This window comes from Manis javanica, chromosome 3, assembly GCF_040802235.1.
Source record: "Manis javanica isolate MJ-LG chromosome 3, MJ_LKY, whole genome shotgun sequence".
Classification (NCBI taxonomy): Eukaryota; Metazoa; Chordata; class Mammalia; order Pholidota; family Manidae; genus Manis; species Manis javanica.
In genome coordinates this window covers 42,769,956-42,785,969 of record NC_133158.1, presented here as the reverse complement: position 1 = coordinate 42,785,969, position 16,014 = coordinate 42,769,956, and the positions used below count along the sequence as shown (strand labels likewise).

The 16,014-nt window shown below is 49.8% G+C and overlaps 1 protein-coding gene across 1 annotated transcript in view; it reads right to left on the bottom strand.

The window, feature by feature from the left end:
- C2CD2 (C2 calcium dependent domain containing 2) overlaps positions 1-16,014 on the bottom strand; it is a 50,087-nt gene that overhangs the window by 10,387 nt on the left and 23,686 nt on the right. Inside the window, exons 5-13 of the mRNA XM_037014759.2 lie at positions 15,100-15,222; positions 12,023-12,146; positions 10,616-10,724; positions 8,644-8,708; positions 6,974-7,098; positions 6,324-6,498; positions 5,382-5,495; positions 3,336-3,463; positions 1,256-1,565 (exon numbers count right to left, since the gene is read on the bottom strand). Of these exons, the coding sequence (XP_036870654.2) occupies positions 1,256-1,565; positions 3,336-3,463; positions 5,382-5,495; positions 6,324-6,498; positions 6,974-7,098; positions 8,644-8,708; positions 10,616-10,724; positions 12,023-12,146; positions 15,100-15,222 (1,273 nt within the window). The remainder of the gene's footprint in view (positions 1-1,255; positions 1,566-3,335; positions 3,464-5,381; positions 5,496-6,323; positions 6,499-6,973; positions 7,099-8,643; positions 8,709-10,615; positions 10,725-12,022; positions 12,147-15,099; positions 15,223-16,014) is intronic.

Genomic DNA, 16,014 nt, shown 5'->3' with positions numbered 1-16,014 from the left:
TGGTCCAAAGACCCTACTAGTGACCTTCTTCCTTTCTCCCTATTTTCTTCTCTCTTGCACTCCCCTCCCCTATCTGCCCCACCCGGCTCTGCCTCGACAGGCAGTGGGTCACAGGGAATGGGATGAGCAGGGATGACAGACCCCCTGCTCCATGGACATGGGGCCGCGGCCTGCCGTGTCACAGCCATCTGCTCTGCAGGGGGTTGGGCAGCATCCTCCTCATACCACCCGCCTAATGCCAGCAGCACCCCCACTCCCAGTTGTAATCACCAAACTGCCTCCAGACATTGCCAGTGTCCCCTGGGGGCACAACCGCCAGGTCGGGAACCACTGGTCTGTGACACAAGAACAAAGGAGCAGAGAGGCAAGGGCAGAGCAGCTCACCGCATCCGGCCCAGAAGTGGCTGGGGTGTCTCCGGCCTGCCCCTGGGGGAGCTGGGACTTAGCGCTGTGCCATGACACCCAGCTTGGTCCCCCAGCCCATCTTCTACACTGGGGTCTCCTTACTGCATCCTGGTGGGGGTGCTCAGGGGGAGGCGGGCACATCTCCGCTGCTGGGGGCAGGAGCTGGGGCTGGGTCCTGAAGGCACCCATCTAGAGCTGACCCCATACCCCTAGACTACACACACTGGGTAAAACTGCACACACGGAGGACATTTAAACTTAAAGCATTGATTAAGTGCTAATGGAAAACAATTGATTATTCTAGTGAAATATTACCTCATCACAAGCATATTCAGTGAACCGGTTTATTTTCCAGGGAGCTTATCTCCCTGTGGATCCTATTAGGTTTCAGCTGGAGGCAAGAGCCTGGAGACACACAGGAGCCATGGTGCCGGCCTCCTCGGATGCAGCCTTTGCCCTGCCCTGCCTGAGTCTCCTTCACTCCACGTGACACTGCCTCTTGGGGACCCCCCCAGATGCTCTGGGTACTTCTACTCCTGGGGGTATGTAAGGCCAGACAGAGGAAGGGGTGCCTCTAGGCAAGGACGCAAAATGGCCCCCATGCAGAGATGACCCAGCCACCTGAACTCGGAAGGATTCTGAACATACCCGCACCCACCCCTTCTCAGAGGCACTGAATGGGCTCAAACCGTCAGCAAAGGTGCCTTTGTCGGGGTGGGGGTGCTGAGAGTGGGATGGATTTATGGAGGAGAAGGGAAAGAAGGCAGAGACAGGAGCAAGAAGTCAGCATGGAAACCAGCATGACAGGGCAGCCACCAGGTAGGCGGTCAGAGGGCACGGAGGCAGGTACCTTTATGCTTCTTGGCGGCCCCCGGCTCCGAGACGCTCAGGGAACTCTCTGACAGCTCGTCCCCGTCGGGCTCCAGCGGGGGCTGGCTGCCCCATGCTGCAGCCTGACACTCCTTCCCTAAGTCCCAGGAGTCCAGCTCACTCTCCAGGGGCTCCGGGGCCGGCGGGGCCTGCACTGAGGCCTCCTCCTTGGGTGGGGCAGAGGCTGCGGCCGCCCCAAGATGGGACGAGGTGTCTTCCTGATGAGCACCGTCCATGGAGGCTGTGTAGTCCAGCATCAGGGCAGCATCGTTGTCCTGAGATAGCGAGGTCTATCCAAGACAGAGAATAAGTCAACGAGGGGGAAGATTACAAGGAAATGTGCAATTGGAGGTGGGCACAGAAAAGCCCAAAGGGTGTGGTCTAAACGCCTCAACTAGTGATTTCAGTGCCAGACACCCATGGTCCTCCAAGGAGGCAGCTTAAGAGCACGGCCAGTCGCTGCATTTCAGGGGGGTGCAATACACTGAATAAATGTAGGTCTCCACTCAAAGAGCAGAAGGTGGGGCCCCTGGCAGGGAAGGACATGGCCCCAAGTTCGCAGATTGGAGGGTGTTAGGGAGGCAGGTAACATCGTTCCCTAGCAGAGGGACCCAGCTGGAGTTTGTGAGATGGAAGAGTGAGCCCTGCCTTCCAAGCAGTGGATGGCACATGGGATGACAGGCATGAGCTCCAGGGTTCCTACAGAATTTTATGTTTCCTGCAAGTAGAAATTAACTGGCCTATACTTTGCATTCTAAGAATTATATTTGTGTGTAAAATATACATAGGCACTAAAGCAACCTCTGGAGCTAGGAGTCAGGCAAGTGGCTGCAAAGAGGTCTCGGGCTCCTCGGGGGGCTTGTCTGCTGCTCCTGACCCGCATGGCAGTTACATGGGAAGGGCAGCTATGACAACGGACACTCGAGTGCTGGCATGCAGGAGTGCCCACTGTCTCAAGGTGGGACAGTTTGAGCATCAGTAAAAATAGTAAATGCATGCACTGGATACATTCAATGTCAGTTCATGAGTTCCTAATGATTCTAAAAACCTCAGGGAAAGCATAAAGGACACGGACACGGGTCTGGTCCTTTCACTCAGTCACAGAGGAGGTGACTCAGCCTGGGGCCTGGGTGCTTCCAGGGACAGCACCGCCCCCTGCTGGCTGCCATGCAAAGTGCACCCAAGAGACCCAGAGAGGACCAGCTGGCCCCGTGGCCACGTACTCAAGGCCACTTGGAAGCTGTGTCTGCTGGGACTGGGGCACCCACCATCCAGGACCGCAGTCCACTGACAACCCTGAGGATTCCTAGGCCCCCAGTCTAATGACAACACTGGTGATTCACCGGCACCGCCCTTGACTCATTCTGGCCCCTGCCAGGCAGCTGAGGGATTGATTCCTTCCCACCCCACCCTGTTATTCCCTCCAAGCATCAACCCACCCCTCCATGTTCAAAAAACCTTCCTCCTCATCCTCTATCCCAACTACCAAAATCCCTCAACTGTCCCTTCACTGCTCCCACTTCTGTTCATTCTGAAAAGTTAAGAGTAAGGGACCCTGAGAGGGGCCTCTTCAGCAGCCTGGCCTGCTTGTCACCCTCCAAGGGACAGCCTTGCATCCACCATCCACTCAGGACAATGTCACAGAGCAGAAGGAGAGAGGCAATGATCAGGGTAGTTCTAAAACAAGCTGCAATTCTGATTTTTTTGCCATAAACATTCATTGCAAGAAATTTAAGTGGCCTGGCAATGCATGATGGAGAAAGTGAAAGCTCCGCACCAGGAGCAGCCTCGGGGCGGAGGGTCTGTCGACCCCCGGGGGGACCCACATCACACCCGTCCTCCCTTCCAGGGGCCCGCCAGCGCACAGTACCCAGCAGGTGCCCCGTCTCCTTCACCACAGGACGCGCTGCGGGAATGCACCACCTTGGAGAGCCCCGCCGGGTGAGGAACGTGACCTGACATTTGTGAACGAACTTTCTGGATGCTGACCGAGAGCCCGGCTAACTGCCCGGGGGACGGCGGCCAGGCCATCACACCGCGAACGCCGCCCCGCGGCCCACCTTGGAGACCCCGGATATGATGATGGTGCTTTTCTTCCGCGGCGACTTGACCTTCAGCTTGGAGGACTCGCTGAGCTGCCGGATGGCGACGGCGGCCACTGGGTCGGAGCCGCTCAGCACCAGCAGTTCTGCGGGCAGGAAGGCGCGGGGGCCTGTCACCGAGGCTGCAGGAGCCCCACGGTCACGGAACCGCGGGCCCGGTGGGGGTCGGCACGCACCCCCAGGAAGCGCCAGGGGGCGCAGATTGGGCTGTGCGGGCCGGCCGGCCATGGGCAGGCGGGAGGGCAGCCGAGGCACGGGCAGCACGCCCGGGCCTGACGCGGCTCTGTCGGGGGGCCGGATGTGGCTCCCCGGCCAGCACCTGCTGCCCCCCGCCTGCCCCCGAGGCTGTGGGGACGCAGAACCTCAGGACGCACGCCCCTAACGGCCCATCCGATTCACTGGACGTAAGTTACACCTCAACAGAGTTGATGAAAAACAGGTAAACAAAAAACCTGTGACCTTCTGGAAGACTGGGGCTGGGAAGGCAACGCAGTTAACACCGTTTCCCTCCTGAGACTGGGGCCACACCTCCTGGCCAGAGATGTAAGGGCCAGTCCCTGGCAGCGACTCCCGCGCAAGCACCCAACCCGGGCCGCGTCTGTGGAAGGCGCCGCAAGCACCAGGCGCAGGGCCCAGGGCACTGTGCGTTTCAACCTCTGAGACAGGTACTGCTTCCATCCCCTTTTGAGCAGTGGGGAAAATGTCAGGCAGCTGGGGGTGGCCGGGCCTCTGCCTCAGAGCTGACGCTATCACCTACACAAGGGCTCTGCTGCAGTGAAAACAGCCCTGCTGTCGGCAGCGGGGGACCAGGGAGCTCTTCCTGACTCCCTCTCGGCCACGGGCAGACAACACACTATGGGCCCATGAGGCACCATGGCAGGAAGCAGCCAGCAGCCCCAGAGTGGAGAGAAGGGTCGGAGGAGAGCCTGGTGAGGCCTCTCGCCACGCCCAGGGTCCGCGCCATCCTCAGGAAGCCCGGTCAAGGTGCCAGGTGTACCTGAGAAAACCACCAGGGGCCTGGCTGCATGCTGGGGGTGCTGGCTCACTGCCCACCGACCAGATGAGGAACCCACAGTGGGAAAGTCAGCCTGGGGTCTTTTAAAAAGGGTCCTGCCCCAGTAAAGGTGCCCCCGCAGTATGAGGCGTGGGACGTATTTCTAGGTGCAGAAACAGAGCATCAGGGTGGCCAGCCAAAGGGGGGCGTCTAGGAAGGTGCAGCTGGGGGGACCCTGCAGTTTCCAAAGAACCATGAAAACTCCCACAGGGAAGAAGGCAGTTCCCAACTTCCACCAGGCTGAGAACGCAAAGCCTTCCTAAGACACACCCTTCAAATGAGAGCTTCCAGCCCATGCGCCCCTCCTGCCCCATCCTGACCATGGCAAGATCAGAACAGGACTCAGAGGTAAGGCAGAAAGAAGCTGCCCCAAACCACTTCTCTGGGCAGAAACAGAGCATCGGGGTGGCCAGCCAAAGGGGGGCCTGGTCATAAGCACAAAGGGAGAAAATTTAATCCCCAAATTTAGATAGGGCTTTGATTTAGAGAGACAGTGACACATCTCTTTAAAGATGTTTACTACTTGAAAGTGACCATGAAAATGGCAACTATGCCTCAGAGTTCAGGGGGAACCTGCTTCTGTTAACCAGGTTTCATGGGACAACAGGAAACAAAAATTAAGTTGCCTTTGTGATTGTGTCCCGAGTCCTATTTATTTTATGACAGTTATGTAACTGGTGTGCTGAAGAGAAAAATAATCTTCAGAAATTTTAAAGTGAGGCATATGCTGTGTTTTCCTGTTTATTTAATTAAAGCATCCCCTAAAACTGAATGCCACTCCTGGTCTTTGATCAGTGTCAATTCCCCTTTTGTCCTTCTGATTTTTCGTTCATACTCAAAACCTCTTTCCAAACTCCAAAAAGGAAATGTTTACTTCTCAACAGACAAGAAAGGCTTATTAGAAGGGCCCAGAGCAGCTACGAGGGGGAGCACCGTGTGCCTTCAGTCACCTGTGTCTGAAGAAGAGAAGGTTTTGCTGACAGGAGCGCCGTGGCAGGACATGGCTTGGATGGAGATGTCCTTCTCAATCACCTTCACCTTGACAGGTGTCTTCAGGGGAGACTCTGCAGGGAAAATCCTGATTATAGTGGCCCTCCAGAAGGGGTGTGAACAGTTCTGGGAAACTGAGACCATACCCCTCATCCCATGTCTGCTTAGCACAGCTGGAAAAGGCGAGCCCCAAACCTTAAGGTTTTTTTTTACCCATCTCACTCTCTTTTTTTTTTTTTCGCAAGTGGGTGGGGTTGTCCCAAAGGAGTTTTGTAAATCCAGATTTAAATAAAATCTCAGAAACATTTTAATTAAGCCAGAATTTCACTTTCTGTTTTGCATCCAAGAACTGTGCCAGGTGATCTATTTTGGGAAGATAATACTTTTGCATTAAGCAGAAACTCAGTATAATTTTTAAAATAATAATAATGTCATACACTTATACAAGTTGTCTTCAAGGCAGGAGTTGTAAGGACAGGTACAGATTTCAGCTGAATCTAAAATGATTGTGCATCAAGCCTTCTGATAAATGACTTTTCGCATAAACTCTACACTGACCACTTACATCTAACGCTTCAAGATAGCAGGCTGTGCCTGTATCAATGTAATGCAGTACTCAGTTTAATGAGATATTTCATCTAATACCTTAATTTTCACTTCGAAATATCCTACAGGGTTGAACCTTGATGCAACTGGTCCTGTATTTATTTTGACAAGATAGAAAGGTAACTGCCTAAAGTAGAAAGGAGTCTTGCCAGTTGTCATTCTTTCCACACTGTGATTTTTTTTCCTAATACTCAATCCTGCAGCCTACGGTGTGCTGCAGTTTACAGGGGCAAAATATTCACAGGCAGAGTGCGGCTCTAGCGTTTCTGCAGGAAGACTGTTTCCCATTTTCTCACCAGGGCTCAGTGGGGATGCCCTCCCTGTGTCGAAGCGAGGCTTGCTTTTCACGGCAGTGACAGTAGTGACCACAGTCCCACACGGCATCACCATGCGGTCTTTTTCTATCTTTGCAGCAGGAACAGGTGGAGAAGTCTGCCAGGATTTCACTTCACTGGGTTCTATGTAAGAGAACTGCAGAGAAGGCTGGTTACAAGTCATAGCCAATGGGAAGACAGGCACCCTGCCGTGCTGCAGCAGCTTCCCTTGCAATCACCACTGATTTCTTCAGGTAAGGTCACTTAGCATAATAGTTGGCTTATAATTAACCTGTTTTCCCAGAATCCTTAAGGGGTGAGGAAACCCATGCTTAAATCCAACCACTCAACTTGTAGTGATGGGGACAGAAGGTGGAGAACACCAAAATTACACAGCCCTTTCTGGGTGAAGCCCATGTGAAAGGCTTCATGCAAAGTTCAGACATGAACTCAACAGGATCACAGGCAGGCAGCAGCCCACCCAGGGCTAAAACGCATCATACGGAATAGCAGCTCTTCTTAGATGAGCCTATTTCGTGCAGAAACATGAGTAAGATGCTGATGGACAAAGATGCTCCTCATCTCAAGTGGGTCAAGCTGGAATTTGGCCCCTGTAGAGAATGACATCATACCTCTGCAGTGGCCGAACCCAACACCGAACTGCCGCAGGAGGACCCGCTGGTCAAGGTAAAGCTTTGTGGCCCAGAAGGCTGCTTCTTAAATAAATCTAAAGGGATAGTCGTCATCGCCAACAGAGCTAGAAAGACAGAAGACAATCAGGGAACATTGCGGATGTTTCCAGGGTTTCACCAAAGCAAAAGGGTCAGCGTGAATTGCTGCAGTGAAAACAAAGTTCTGATGTGGGACCTGCTCACTTGAAAATTGTCTCATTCAGAACATTTTAGAAACCTCAATGTCATAAAGACAAAGGCTGAGGAAATGTGCCAGTCCAATGGAGGTTAACGAGATGTGGCAGAGGTAACATCTGAGCATAAAACAGCTGCTCTAAAGGCATCAGTGAGTCACCTGACAGAAAACCAGAATAGAGGCCATTAGATCAAAGAAGCTCTCAGTGTAGATCCTGGAAGCTGATAACCATGCGTGCATACAGAAGAGAATAGCACCTTCTCAGGAAATGCACACTGAAGGACCTAGGGGTAAACTTACCCTCAAATGGTTCACATATTTACCCCCACATGTGTGTGTGTGTGTGTGTGTGTGTGTGTGTGTGTGTGTAGACAGAGAGCGAGGGTACCCAGTAAGTGTGAGCATGAACAGTAAAGGAAACTGGGCAGAATGTAGAACATATGTGTGTCTAAGTTTTACAGTGGTTCTTTGTGCTGCTTATGCTAGTTTGAAATTTCATAGATCCCATCAGGTTGGACTGGGATGAAATTCTGATTAAGCCAAGAGGAGCGGTGGCCCAGGACTGGATGAGGCAGGGGCTCCTCCCCAGGCGGCCGGCCCCACCCGCCCTCCCTCGGAATGTCGGTTCTCATCCCAGGAGCATCCCAGAACCTCACGACTGCAAATCAAGGAAATTGCCTCAGAATTCCTGCTGATGACTAGCAGCTAGAATTGCTTTTCCCTGGTATTTTTGGCTTTGGGAGGTACCAAACAGCTTGCTTTCATGGTTGGATAAATCAGGTAAGGGTCCCCCTCTCCCAATGTTGGTATATTTACAAAGATTTTTAAAAACCTTATAAATACTGAAACTTGTCAACATGCACACATGTTCACCGCAGAGAGCCCACTTCTCATTGCTGCTCTCTCGCATCTACAGCATGTGCTATGGCTTTTTTTATGAGGAAAAGCCAGCTGAAATCCAGACACAGAAAGTAGGATGGTGGGTGCCAGGGGCTAGGGGGCAAGGGCTGGGGGAAGAGTTTAAGGGGGCAGAGTTCAGTTTTGTAAGACGGAAAGAGCTCTGGAGATGCCAGGGGTGAAGGTTGCATAATCACACTGATTTTTACATTCATAAAAGGTAAGGATGGTAACTTTTATGAGAACTTTACCACTATGAAGAAAAATCTACTAAGGTTAAGAGGATTGAGAAAACTGCTTCCCTAAGCAAAGAATGTTGAATAAACTATTTGAATATTTTTTCCCAAAATGTATGATTTTGTTAATAACCAAAATGGACTTTCAACCAAAGTTCCTTTGGGAATACCTGGAAGTGACTTGGGGAGAGACTGGCCTCCCCTCCTGGGTCTCCCCTCTCCCAGCCTCCCAGGACCCTGATTAGGGCAGCTGGGTGACCCCCACAAAGAGCAGGACCTCTGTCCACAGACTCGACACACACCTTCTGAGGATCGCCCATCCTCTGAAATCTGCACGTACAACTCCTTGGATTTAGCATTCAGCTCACTGCAGGAAGGGAAAAGAGCTGAGAATCCTTAAAAATGCTCAAGTATTTTCTGAAACAGTATTTTCTTCTGATTACAGAAAGGAACGCAAACCACCATCAATATTTTAAAAACTATAGAGACCGTAATCAAAATATAAAGATTACCTGCAACCTCACTATCCAAAAATAGTTCCTGTTAACAGCTGGGGACTAGTCTCCTAAATTACCTACTAATACTTTCTGGATGATGATGGAAATATTCTATATAGGTGCCAGCAAATACAGTGGCCACCAGCCACATATGGCTACTGGGAACTTGAAATGTGGCCTTAGTGCAAACTAAGGATCTAATTGTTTAATTTTAATTAACTGATAAAGAGCCACACATGGCTAGTAGTTACTGTTACAAAAAGGTGTAGCTATATAATTATCTACAAACAAAATATAGAATATAATGTACCTCTCTCCTCCTTTATAACCAATTTTTTTCAGGTAAGATCTTTCTCTGTCACTAACTGCAGAGCAGTACTTTCAACAGGCATTTACCATTCCACTATATGGCCTTATGAGTTTATTTAGCCAAATCTTCAGTAATCAATCCTTAATAATGGGTCAGTAGTTTCAAATATTTCATAATTATAAACAAGCTCAGATAAACATACATATCTCTTTGTACACACAGTGTGATTATTGCCTTAGGAAGACTGTAATTGCCTGTCACAAAGTGTATGCATTTAAGATTTTCTTTTTTCTTAATATATGTATGGATGACCCCCAGAATGGTTATTCTAATTTACAAGTCCAGTGGCCATTCTCATTCTGTTATTCTTTACCAACCTGTAAAGTGAAAAAAGGATCTCTTTTGTTTAAGTCTGCATTAATTTATTTCTGAGACTGAACATCTTTCCAGAGGTTTCCACCTAGTTCAGGAATTTTGCCCAGTTTTCTAAATGAGTGCACAAATTTTTATTAATTATTTATAAAAGCTTTATAGTTCTTTATAGTATACAGGGGACATCTTCAATTAACTTTTCTAATTATTTAAGCTTCAGAAAGCAAGTGGTTTCTCTATTTTTATAGTTAGCCACTTTACTGAAATATTATACAGTTTTTCTAGTATTACTTCTCTCCTATGTTCATTATTATTTCTAATAGTTTTGAGTAGTTTAGATATACAGTATCTTCAAGTAATAATTAGTTTTACCTCCTCCTTTCTAGTGCTTGCACATCATATCTCTTTCTTATCTAACTGCATTAACCAGTATGTCTAGAACAAAATAGTGGGTATCATTCTCTTGATTTTAGTGGGACTGCTTCTGGTATTTATCTGTTATAGTGATTTTTTTAATCTTATTAAATAAGTACCCCAAAATTTTGTTCTAATTACATTTTTAAAATTAGGAATGGGTATTGAATGTCACTGAACATCTTTTTGGGCACATGTGGAGACAAGTTTTCTCCTCTGACCTAGTGACACATTGAATTTCATGAACAGATCTGCTCACATTAAGCCATCCTTACATTCTTGGTAAGAATTCAGCCAGGCTTAGAGTACTATTTTTAATGTGCTGATGGATTCTATTTGATATGCTACTTAGGATTCCTATGTCATTATTTATAAGTGGTCTATACTTTCCCCTTTTTCTGTTCTCTTTGTCATATTTTGTTATCAATCAGAAGTTTCCATTCTGCCTTGGATGGTGTGTATTTCTATGGCAGGCAGGAGGCCCAAAATGCTTGCTCTCTTGTCACAACAGAATGTAGGTGGGAGGAAACTTGACGCCAACCACCGCCTTCAGAAAGCCTTAAAATGCCTTTTAACTTAAAAAAATTTTTTTTTGGTATGAATAGTATTACAAAATGATTTCAGGATTGAATAGGTGTGGCTTTGGAAACCCAAGCCCATGATGAACTAGGCTATACGCACAAGGTGAATTCTTCTTCCCAGGTGAGGTCAGTAGTGTTTTCTGCAAGGGCACTGGAGAACTTCTGAACGGGATCATTCAGCTGAACTACACACAAGGGGTTAGCATTGCCTACAATCGAACAAAGGGACATCAAACGACTTTTATTTTTATTTTTTAATTGCAATGAGACATTTCTGCATACAAAAGAGAGACTGAATCAAACACCTAGGGTCCTGCTTGCCCACTTCTGAGGAGGCATTCTTTCTTTCATTCGCTGTTTACAGACCCAAGAACCACTGCGTCTGGGGGGTGAAAGCGTCCTGCCCACACCTGAAACTGGCCAGCCTGGAAATCCCAGGTGCCCATGCTCCTCCGAGCGGGGACCCTCTCTGCGGGCAACATGATCACAGCAGTGATGTGGCCCTCACTTTTGGACAAGACTGCTTGCAGAAGAAGGGCATCTGGGATGACCCCTATGTGGGGATATCTCACCAAGAGCCCATTTCCTTACTTACAAAGATGTGTTTTTATACCTGAATCAGCTCAAAGACCTTTTCTGGGATATCTGATCCATGTAACAGGACATTTTGCTAGTGAACAGTCGTTTCTGCCTGAGGCGGTGTTTGCCCCTAAGCATGCAGCCAGGAGTGTACCGTGCAGTGAGTGCTCGTGGGGATGTCCTGGCCCTTTACCATGTGCCAGGCAGGTTAGACACTCTACACACGCTAGTGTACTCATCCTCACTATCGCCTTCAGGGGGCCCCTCGGACCATGGAGCCCCGAGAGCCCCTCACAGTCACTGAGCAGTGCGGCCTCAGGCAACCGCGAGGGCTGTCATCCAGAGGCACCCACAGCGAGCTCTGCAGTCTTGGGTGTTAAACGAGGCCCGCCTGTGCTTCGGAACAGGAAGAAACTCCTTGCAAATAATGGTAAGTAGCCCCTGACATTCTGGGACAACAGTCGAGCTCATTCCTACTGTCAGCAAAATTGAAGCGTGGTGGAAAGACATATCCTGTCTGAGGCTCCCGAGTGCCCGGGGCCTCAGCAGTGACGCAGAACCACCCAAGGGTGGCTGCTCTGCTCATCCTCCCTTGGAGGGCAGCTCCTCCCACACCAGAGGGCTGGCATGGGGGCCGCTCAGGCGCACGCCGGTCAGGGTCGCCTATCAAGTTTACAGGTCGGTACTGAAGGACAAGGAGAGCCCTCCACACCACGACGGAGGCAAAGCTGCCCGGGCACCTTCCTCCCCTTAGCCTTCCCCGTGTGCAACCAGGATCGTACTGTAACTGTCTCACAGCACCACGGGGTTCCTCTTCGCTCAAAGGCAGGGATCACCCTGCAGTCCCCACTGGAGGGAGCCACAGGTGACACCAGAGGCTGCTGGGCCCCCCTGGCCACCTGTGGACTCCCGGGTCACTGCCACCTACCCCAGGCACCGGCGCCCTTCAGCAGCGAGGCTCGGATGTTCTTCACCACTAATCTGAGTTCATGAGCCCTCGGGGGCTTGGGAGGGCAGGGTTCCTGAGGAGGGGGTGAAGCGTGCTGCAGGCTCTGCAAAGAGACACAGAGCAGTTAGTCAGGGAAGAGGGGGTGGCTGCCCAATACCCATTAGAGAGAATCCGGTGGCTTCCGGCAGTTCTGCATGGGAGCTGACCCAGGCCTGCTCAGTGACGGTCTTCCCTCCTCGTGGAGATGCCTGCTGGCACTCGTCAACCAAAACCATCTCCCTGCTCAGGAGCCTTGTGCATCCCAAATAATACAACTGAAGTCGCAATGCACTTTGCTGTGCATGGAGCCTGGGAGCAAAGCTTGCCGTGGGTCCACACCAAGGCCAGGTGCCTGAGAGAGAGAGGGATGCCCTCTCTCCAGGCTGCAGGTGCCCACTGCCCACCAGCACGGAGCAGGACACCAGCTAGACATGAAAATGTGTAAGGCCACCAGCCTGTGACCACCACTTCCCATCACCAGGCAGACCTGCCACCAACGTATGGAACAGCCAAGTATCATCCGGGTCTTGCACTGGAGAGGCAGAAGCAGATGGGACCAGCTTCGGTCATGCTGTCCTCAAGTCGGCATCGAGGTGTTTCCAGCAGAACGCCTCCCCAAGCCTGAAGCACCCCTCCTGCAAACCGGCCTTTGCCAAATGGCTCCTGCCTTTCACTTATGGCTGTGAGCTCTCTTTAGAAGGACCTCCTAGGTGCAAACATTAGGGAATCCTGGAGAGGCCTCTCAGAGACATCACACGCCTCTGTGCAGGGAGAGCCTTCCATGGGAGGATCCAGGTGCTGATTTGATCTCAGGATCTTTTGGGGGAGAATGTTTGCATACAGCGTTCTGTAGGCCACAGTTTAGAAAGCACCGTTCTGAACCTGGGCCAAACAGGAGCTGTGCGAGCTGGGAGGCCAAGAAGCAATCACAAGAGCCTTAAGGTCAGGGTTCATGAGAAATCCACATAGGGATGGAGATGGAATGTTTTTTCCAATTGTGTATGTGTCATGGTTAATTTTACATGTCAACTCAGCTAAGCCATGGGTGCCCAGGTATTTGGTCAAACATTATTCTGGGTGTGTCTGTGAGGGTTTTCCCATGACATTAATGTTTAAATCACTAGACCAAGTAAAGCAGATTGCCCTCCCTAACGTGTGTGGGCCTGAACAGAACAAAGTTCTGCCCTCCCCTATATAAGAGGGAATTCCTCGTGCCTGCCTTTGACCTGGGCTTCAGCTTTCTCCTGTCTTTGGATTCAAATGGAAACTGTCTGGAGCCTGCTGCCCTTCAGAATGAAATCACACGATTCTCCAGCTTGCAGGCCCGCCCTGCTATCTTGGGACTTGTCAGCTCTCATAATTGCATGAGGCAACTCCTTATGGTAAATCTCTTCTTATATATATTAACTAATACATTTCATATATAAACATATAGTTGGCTCATGTGAGTATGGAAGCCATTATTATATAACAGGATATGTATATACATATGTAATATACACATATAATCTATATATAAGATACACGTATCCTATTGGTTCTGTTTCTCCAGAGAACCCTGATCAATACAATATGGATGCTATTTTGGTATATGAATTCTAGATATTTACTTAAAAGTGGTATTTTACTTTTAGTGGTCGCCTTTTTATTTTCTGAATCCATGCATTCTAAAAATACACTACTATTTTGTGAAGTTTCTCAAATTTTGACATTAAAAATGCATTTTCATATTCAAAATGATCATGCCCCTCTGATCTAAGACAGATCATCAGGATGGAATTATTAAGAAGGCAGCTGAGACTCTGCTCTCACCTCCTGGGAAGCCTGGCCTGGCCTCCCAAGGCGCGGAGCCCCACCCCACCCTGAGGCCGCCGGTCCCTGGGAAGCCTGCACAAACATCCCCCTAACTGCCCCCCATGTCTGCAAATACCATCCACTCCTCTCTCTGCACTGCGTGCATCTGAGGGTGAAGCCCGCCTCTTCCAACCTAATAATCTCCAGTACCCAGGGCTTATCACAGAACACCTATCGATTGACACTCATCTGACAAACCAAAGAGATTGTTTCCAGACTCCACCCCTCGGCCAGTGATGCCGGCCCTAATGAGAACCAGAGGCCAAGCGCCTGCATCGTAAAAATCATATTAAAAGTTTTGTTTTCCATCTGACTTTGCCAAGAGCTGTATGATAAAGATGGATCTCTACCATGCCACATAAATATACTGGGAAAAAAAAAACAAGTTTATTTTTTTAACTTATTTTTTTAACTTATTTAACTTATATAGTTTATATATATTAACTATAACTATAAATTCATATTTTGCATAATCATAATATAAAGATCAGCTTGTCACTGGTAGAATTAATTTACCTCAAGCCAAGGTTTTTAAATGTGTTTCCAATGAAGATTTGAGAGACGCAGTCTGGTGAGGCCGGCCAGGGCAAGCACCCCGGGCACCAGGTCGGCCAAGGCGGCACCTCACCAAGCTGGTGCAAGAGGGCCCAGCATGGGGGGAGACAGATGGTACAGAAAGGGGGCCACAGTGGGATCCCCTCGTTGTCCCACATGTGCCCAAAGGGGATGGCCCTCCAAGGGGCAGACGCCACTGGGGGTAGGGCCGGCCATCAGCTGTCCCCGGGCCTGGCTACGCAGCCTCAGTCAGTGCAGAGAGCTTTGCTCTGCTGCTTCAGGGGCACATTCTCACTGCTGCCCCGGCTCCTTGGAACCTTAGTCCTGGAAGGGTGAGGCCTAAGACAACAGGCTCTGTGTGGAGAACCAAAGCCAAGATTTGGCTCCTCAAAAGCAGGGGGTCAGGGCCAATTAGGGTCGGACTATGCTGAGTGATATAGATGCCTCTTCCTCTTCTTTCCACTCCAAGGGCTTTGAATTCAAGGCTTCATCCCCGACCGTGGTTCTTAAGGACCTGCAAGCATTGGTTCAATCTCGCCCTGCCACGGAGTGGAGGAAACCTGCAGATCCTCCTGGGGAGGTGGCCCAGGACCCCATGAACCACCTACCTGAACGTCCCTGATGTCCACAGACTTGGTGCTCAGAAACACTGAGGGAGAGGTGGAGCTAACCAGCTGCTTCAAAATGTCCTTGAGAGCTTCTGACACTGCATTTGCCTCAACCACCTGGTCCTGCAGCAAGAGAAGGAAGTCGCCAGATGACAGCAGGACCTGGACTCGAGGAGCGGCTGGGCAGGCGCACTCAGCGCGGCCCGAGGTGCAGCAGCTCCGGCGGCACACTAGGGCAGGCGATGCGCGTTCCTACCTGGAGAGCAGACTCTCCCTACTCACCTCAGAAGTAATTCATGCTGCTTATTTCAGGAAATGGGAAAAACAAACCCATGTGCAACACAAAAATGTCTGTATTTCTATGTGTATCCCTCCACTCTTCCCCCAAACACATAAACATGTATTTTATCTTTCCTGAATGTCTTTTAGTGTTTTTTTGAAATTAGAAAGTGTTCAAATAAATGAAAAAGCCAGCAAGAAAGAACAGGAGCTTGTGGACCAACAACAAAGCTAGACAGCTTACGTTACTATAGACTCAACACTTACAACCCAGCAGAAAAGGGTTCTTGTGTTCTAGAATGTTCACAGCCCCACTGGAAACTACCTAAGTAACCCATCAGAAGCTAAATAGATAACTAACTGAGGTGCAGTCACACAATGGAATCCTCCCAGCTCCAGAGGTCTTGACTTCCACCAGGACCACAGACCTACCGAAAACCTTCCAGCCTGAGGGCTGGACTCTGCAGAAATCCATCTGTGGTGTCCCTCTGATAACTGGCTGGCCAGGCCTTCTTACAGCGAACTTAGCCTAAATCTGCCCTCTATTAAACTCCAGCTCTCTGCCAGGAATGCTGAGAATAATCAAAATAGTTTAATACTTACATCACTCTTTGGGTGTGTCAGGCTTGATTCTGT